Source organism: Thamnophis sirtalis, unplaced genomic scaffold, assembly GCF_051295495.1.
Source record: "Thamnophis sirtalis isolate CommonGarterSnake01/CBP01778 unplaced genomic scaffold, rThaSir2_p1.2 scaffold_14, whole genome shotgun sequence".
Lineage (NCBI taxonomy): Eukaryota > Metazoa > Chordata > Lepidosauria > Squamata > Natricidae > Thamnophis > Thamnophis sirtalis.
The window spans coordinates 37,476,531-37,483,606 of NW_028261394.1; the positions used below are offsets into that span (position 1 = coordinate 37,476,531).

The 7,076-nt window shown below is 41.7% G+C and overlaps 1 protein-coding gene across 1 annotated transcript; it reads left to right on the forward strand.

The window, feature by feature from the left end:
- Window positions 1-405: 405 nt before the first annotated feature.
- LOC148042800 (uncharacterized) lies at window positions 406-6,654 on the forward strand. The gene is made up of 4 exons (XM_087729304.1): window positions 406-928; window positions 3,223-3,274; window positions 3,683-3,873; window positions 5,712-6,654. Exons 1-4 carry the CDS (start codon window positions 800-802, stop codon window positions 5,823-5,825), a joined length of 486 nt encoding a protein of 161 aa, XP_087585430.1. The 5' UTR covers window positions 406-799; the 3' UTR covers window positions 5,826-6,654.
- Window positions 6,655-7,076: the final 422 nt, after the last annotated feature.

The following is a 7,076-nucleotide window of genomic DNA, read 5'->3' on the forward strand; positions in this document are numbered from 1 at the left end:
CTTACATTCCCTTCTCACTCCCTCTTAATTCCCCCCTCTTCTTTCCCTCTACACCTCGCTGCGGTGTATTTCTAGTATTCATTGGTCTATTTGTTTTGTACTAAAACAAAAGGAAAATAAAAGGAAAAGAAAGAAGAAAAGAAAAAAAGAAAAAAAAGCAACAGTATCCAAGTGCATTCATTGTTCTGAAAATTGAGTCTATATTTCCACCCTCCCCCCCACCCACCCCCTGAACCCCCCTCCCTGACCCCCTTCCGACTTCCCAGGTCCCATTCCCGGCATCGTTCTTTATCAAGCAAAATCTGGAGTATATTGAAACCAAATAAATTAGAAGTTACAAAATAAAAAAAAATAAAAAAAATAAAGAACAAAAAAGAAAAGAATAATAAAAAGAAAAAAGGGGGGAACCCCCCCCCCAAGAAAGAGAAGTCAATATACTCTCTAACATTAAACTCAGCTTCTCATTATTTTTAAAATCTTAAACAATGTCTTTACCTGCTTCCGCATATAAATTCTATACCTCCCATCCTGCCTTTACCCGTGTCCGCATATATATTTTATCCTCATCCATTGCTCCTCTCATATTTACTCCACCCTCGTGTAGACTCTCCAGATAATCTTTCTTAACCTTGTATTCAAATAACAATTTATACAAAAATCAGCTTACATTCTGGATCAAGGTAATCTAATTGAACTTTCACTACCCTTCCATCTACCCCACGCCACCCGACTCCATTCATCCCAAACCACAATCCAATAAAACTACGATCTCCGCTCTCCTCACCCCAAAGAATAGATCATGAGTATTTTGGTGACAGGTTCCAACCGAGGTATTGGGTTAGAACTGGTGCGACAGCTTGCAGAGACACCTGAGCCTCCAAAACGTATCTTTGCCACCTGTCGGAAACCTGATGGCCCTAAAGGAAAGGTCTGTAGAAAGTCAAAATGTTCTTAATAATAATGCTCAGGGGACTGGAGGCTAAAACATCAGAAGAACGGTTGCAGGAACTGGCTATGTCTAGTTCAGTGGTAGTCAACCTGGTCCCTACCGCCCACTAGTGGACGTTCCAGCTTTCATGATGGGTGGTAGAGGTTTTGTCCGATACTGAAGCAGTTTCCTTTTTTCAAATGTAATTGACTTCCCTACTTTATAAATCACCATTACTGTGGAACCGATGGGCAGTTAGAAAATTTTACTACTAACAGAGATACAAAAGTGGGCAGTAGGTATAAAAAGGTTGACTACCCCTGGTCTAGTTTAATGAAAAGAAGGACTAGGGGGAGACATGGTAACAGTATTCCAATATCTCAGGGTCTGCCACAAAGAAGAGGGAATCAAAGTATTCTCCAAGGCACCTAAGGGCAGGACAAGAAGCAAAGGGTGGAAACTAATTAAAGAGAGGAGCAACTTAGAACTAAGGAGAAATTTCCTGACAGTTAAAACAATTAATCAGTGGAACAACTTGCCTCCACACATTGTGAATGCTCCAACACTGGAAGTTTTTAAGAAGATGTTGGATAACCATTTGTCTGAAGGGTCGTAGGGTTTCCTGCCTAAGCAAGGGGTTAGGCTAGAAGACCTCCAAGGTCCCTTTCAACTCTGTTATTCTATTCTATTCTAAGCAGTTTACAGAGTCAGCCTCTTGCCCCCAACAATCTGGGTCCTCATATTATCCACCTCGAAAGGATGGAAGGCTTGAGAATTGAACTGCTGAACTGCTGGTTTCCGGTAGTCAGCAGAAGTAGCCTGCAGTACTGCATTCTAACCACTGTGCCACCATAGCTCAATAGTACCTTATATAGACAGGGATCAGTAATGATCAAGGATTTTTTAGATCCTAAACTGATCTAGTGAAAAGTGAGTGTCTTAATAGCCTCAAGATGTTGGTGGATTGTTGGGGGAGAGGATTAAAACATGGAAGAGATTAGGGCAAGTTTGAAATGCTTTGTCTGAACAGTGACATAAGTCTAAGTGTTCTCGTTGATAATCTACATTAAAAAAATATGCATTGATTGCAGTATATTTTGTATTTGTAAAGGTAGGAAGGTAACTAAACTTGGATTGAATGCATCGCAGTATCTGCCAGTCTGTTTTGATTGTAATGAAAATGTGCAGATTATCTGTCTAACAGTAAGCCTTGACAGAGTTTTAAAAACTGAACATTGTGCTTTAGGATATGAAAAGCATTTTTCTTTTTCTTTTAATATGCAATATTTTAAAAGAATAGAAACAATGCAAATTTTGAAAGAGAAAAAGCAAGGAAAGTAACACGTAAAAGAAAAAGAAGTGTAAAGAAGGAAGGAAGGAAGGAAAGGGGAGGGGAGGAATGGAAAGGGGAAGGGAGGGGATGAGACAAGATGAGACGACAAGAAGCAATAAAAAGTGCCTTTTGATCTTCGTAAGGGCAATTACAAAAACAGTGCATTTATATTTTACTCCTCCTCTCTAAAGTTACAACTTAATTTCCTTCATTCCAAAGTTTACTCTTTTAAATCCGTGACCCGTCAAAACCGCGCTCGACTAAGCCGCGCCCGATTAAACCGCGTCGCTGACGTCATCAACAGGGCGACAACAGCCAGCGCGGAGAAAGAAGGGTGTTTTAAATAGCGCTTTGAAAGCAAGCCGATTCAACTTAAGGTAAGGGTTAGGTTTAGGGTTAGCGTTAAGGGTTAGGGTTAGGGTTAGGGTTAGGTTAAGGGTTAGGGTTAGGTTTAGGGTTACGTTAAGGGTTAGGATTAGGTTTAGGGTTAGGTTAAGGGTTAGGTTTGGGTTAGGTTTAGGGTTAGGTTAAGGATTAGGTTTAGGGTTAGGATTAGGATTAGGGTTAGGGGGCTTAGGTTTAGGTTTAGGGGTTAATTTTAGGTTTAGGGTTTACAGCATGCTTCTCTCTCCGCGCTGTTGTCGCCCTGTTGATGACGTCAGCTACCCAGTTTAGTCAGACGTGGTTTAGTCGAGCGCAGATTTGTGGTGGAACCTTTTAAATCATCAACGCCGTAAACCACGCATTCATTTATTTCTCATTTTAGCAAAAAGCCCAAAAGGGGCTTCCAATCATTAATAAATGCAGGTTTTGTGCTGTCTCTAATCCAAGAAGTTTCGCAAAACATTATTTCCCCCCTGTCAATTCATCCTCTTATTTACATACATACATACATACATACATACATACATACATACATACATACATACATATATTATATTTTTCCTGTGTCCAATCCCAGGCTCTGGAAGAATTGGCCAAGAAGCATGCCAACATACATGTGATTCAGCTAGGTACGAAATGCACCCCTTGGCTGACGAGTGCTCCAGAATTTTCATGAACTCCACATAAATGTTATTGTAAATGAGGAGATAGTTCCACTTAAAACAGGGGGGTCAAATCCAAAACAGGGCAAGGGGAACCACGTGCCTGCCATCCTGTGCCCCATTTTGGCCAGCAGGGTGCCACAGATGGTGTCTGTCCCATCTACCCCCCCCCCCCCCCGTCCCTCTGCCGGCCCGTGGAGGAGAACTATATATTATTTTATTTCTTTTGTTGGTAAGCCACCCAGAGTCTCCAGGGAGTTGGGTAGTCTCAAAACTGGAATAAACAAATAAAAGGGAGCTTCCAAAGTTATCTTCAGCAGAAATCAGCTCTCGGTTTCAATGCAATGCCTGTCTTGTGGTCCTTCCCACTTGAAGATGTGGAAGACCAATCCAGTGTGAAGGCCGCTGTGTTGGCGGTGAAATCCTACCTTGGTGGGACAGGTCTCAATCTGCTAATCAACAATGCAGCCAAAACTTCCAAGGGGTTTCAGCTGGAGACTGTAGAGCAGCAAGATATGCTTTCCGCGTACAATACTAACGTTGTAGGAGCCATTCTTGTGGTCAAGGTAGGAACATTTATTTATTTACATCCCGCCTTTATTATTTATTATTATTCATTGCACAGTCAGCCAGATGTTCAGTGTGAGTTTGGCATTTGTGTCTCTTATCGAGTCCTTACCAAGGACCTGAGATAGGCAAATCCGGATGTTTGATGGTGTTACAGATATCGTCGCAGGATGGAAGCAGTTCCACGTAAAGCTGCCTTCTGCAACTGACTGATTTGCCATAAGCAAATTTGTCAATGCCTATGGCAACGATGGCAAACCTTTTTTAGCTCGCGTGCCATAAGAGGGGGGAAGCGCAGGGGAGATCATGTGTGGGCATGTTGCATTCATAATGCAACGTGCAGCACACACCTCAGTGCACATGAGCGCATGAGAGGCGCAACCCCTGAATTTTTCCATGCTTTTTCACCCTCCCCAGGCTCCAGATTTTAAAATATATTTGGTACACGTGGAAATCTTCAAGTCCATTTAAATGCGTCTGTTGTAAGGGGGTTCATTTTTTGTTACACAATGAAAAAAACAGAAGACCTTGTTGGGGGCAATATGCTGACTCTGTAAACCGCTTAGAGAGGGCTGAAAGCCCTATGAAGCGGTATATAAGTCTAACTCTATTGCTATTGCTTTGGAGAAGAGCTTTACTCCCTCTTCTTTGTGGCAACCCCTGAGATATTTGAAATGCAGCTATCATGTCACTCCTGGTCCATCTTTTCATTAAACTAGACATACCCAATTCCAGCAAGTGTTCTTTATATGTATTAGCCTCCAGTCCCCTAATCATCTTTGTTGCTCTTCTCTGCACTCTTTCTAGAGTCTCCACATCTTTTTTACATCGTGGCGACCAAAACTGGATGCAGGATTCCAAGTGTGGCCTTACCAAGGCATTATAAAGTGGTATTAACACTTCATGTGATCTTGATTCTATCCCTCTAATCCAGAAAGTTACTTTCTGGATTAGCCTGGTTGGATATTCCTTCGACTGCTGTTAAAGGAAAGTCGTTTCATTCTCAGTAAAAACTCAAGTCAGTTTCTGCTGATGGTGCCAACCCATTCAGATTTCTTTTTGGCTCCTTCTAAAGTTATTTTGGGGCTGATGCCTGCGGTAAGGAGAACATTACAGATGAGAAGTCTATCTGTCTTCTTGTGAATACAATGAGGGACAAATCGCATCAATTGGAAAAGGAGTCCATCTTCTAGATCAGCGATGGAGAACCTTTTCGGCACAGCGTGCCCAAACTGAAATGGGCCTGCATGCATGCTGGCAAGCTAATCTTTGTGGGTGCTGGAGTGCTGGAAAATGGCCTGAAAAATGGCCTCAAAACAGCCCATTTTCTGGCTGTTTTCAGACCATTTTTGGCTTGAAAATGGTCTGAAAAATTGCCTGTTTTGGGGCTATTTTGGGGGGCTTTGGGGGGCCATTTTCAGGCCATATTTGGGCCAAAAACAGCCTGGAAATGGGCTGGTTTTGGGCTGTTTTCCAGGCCATTTCCCGGCGCTCCATCACCCGCAAAGATCAGCTGGCTGGTGCGCTGGAAACCAGAAGAACAGCTAGTGACTGTGTTTGTGCCCACAGAGAGAGCTCTGCGTGCCACCTCTGGTTCTAGATGGATTCAAGCTTCTAATGCTTTATGTGTTTTAATGTTGAACATTTACTGTTTCAGCCTAGTCCTTAGGGGTTTATATTTGGCTGCAATGACGGTATGAATTGTATTTTTCAAAAACCAATGAAAGCCAGTTCCCTCCCTCTCTTCCTCCCGCCCATCTCTCCTCATGTGTCAGGCACTCTTCAAAAGGCTGCCCCTTCAGGATGGTAAACTTTCTTTTCTCTTTTCTTCTCAAAGGCACCCTTGACAGTTCAGGAGAGCGTGCAAGGGATTCTCAAAGTGCTAGCTGGTCTCTCATCATCATCTACGGGAACCTTTCTGGACTGGGAAGGGAACATGATCAGCTGGTGAGAGTTCAATGGACCATGTTCTACGGGAGGCCTTCAGAACATGGCTCTGCAACGCACTTGGATTTTGAATTTTTGAATTTTAACCATAGAGTGTAGCAATTGGGGGGGTGTCTCATTTCTGTCTTATCTATGAATGGAAGAAACAGGTGATAGCAATAGCAATAGCAGTTAGACTTATATACCGCTTCATAGGGCTTTCAGCCCTCTCTAAGCAGTTTACAGAGTCAGCATATTGCCCCCAACAACAATCCGGGTCCTCATTTTACCCACCTCGGAAGGATGGAAGGCTGAGTCAACCCTGAGCCGGTGAGATTTGAACAGCCGAACTGCAGAACTGCAGTCAGCTGAAGTAGCCTGCAGTGCTGCATTTAACCACTGCGCCACCTCGGCTCTATAACATATCGGTGATATGTTGCACTACATCATGAAGCATGTCATGTTAGACGCGTGGTCCTGTGAAAGAGATCCAAACAAGGAGATTGACATTTCTACTGTTTTTAGTTCAGTCTTTGGAAAGTAAAATTCTTTATCAGATTTCTTAAAATGCTTTTGAATCTATTCCATCGCTACCATATATCTATAGATAATAAATACTTGGATACACATATCCATGTTTTAATGTTTAAAGCAGGGGTAGTCAACCTTTTTATACCTACCGCCCACTTTTGTATCTCTGTTAGTAGTAAAATTTTCTAACCGCCCACCGGTTCCACAGTAATGATGATTTATAAAGTAGGGAAGTAACTTTACTTTATAAAATTTATAAAGCAGAGTTACAGCAAACCCTTACCGCCCACCATGAAAGCTAGAATGCCCACTAGTGGGTGGTAGGGACCCACTGTTTTAAAGTCTTAAAATGTGACTCCCTGATTTAACTGTCAAATAGCAGATAGTTTAAGCAGCAAGAGTCAGGCATGGAGAGTGAAACAATGACTTATTCTTTAGATTGGTGCTTATATATGAATTGAATATCTAGAACACTTTGTTTAAAATGAAGGAATATCAATTATCGTTGAACATATGATGTATGTTCTATGTATTCTTGATGGTTAATTTGCGAGTTTATATACAATTGAAACTGGTGATGTATAAGTATTCTTCCATATTGTAAGAACAATAGAATGAGATAGGTGATACTATAAAGACATATTATTACTAAATAGACTAATAATGATGCAATGGAATGTTGGTATATACATGAATCTAATCTTTAGAATATTGGTTTAAAATGAAGGCATAACAATTGTAATTG

What these genes read in the sequence shown, in the direction of transcription:
- LOC148042800 (XM_087729304.1), top strand. Translation starts at nt 800, where the DNA reads ATGAGTATTTTGGTGACAGGTTCCAACCGAGGTATTGGGTTAGAACTG. An exon ending in CTGATGGCCCTAAAGGAAAG is followed by an intron (nt 929 to 3,222) that starts GTCTGTAGAAAG and finishes GTCCAATCCCAG; the next exon opens with GCTCTGGAAGAATTGGCCAA. An exon ending in CATACATGTGATTCAGCTAG is followed by an intron (nt 3,275 to 3,682) that starts GTACGAAATGCA and finishes TCCCACTTGAAG; the next exon opens with ATGTGGAAGACCAATCCAGT.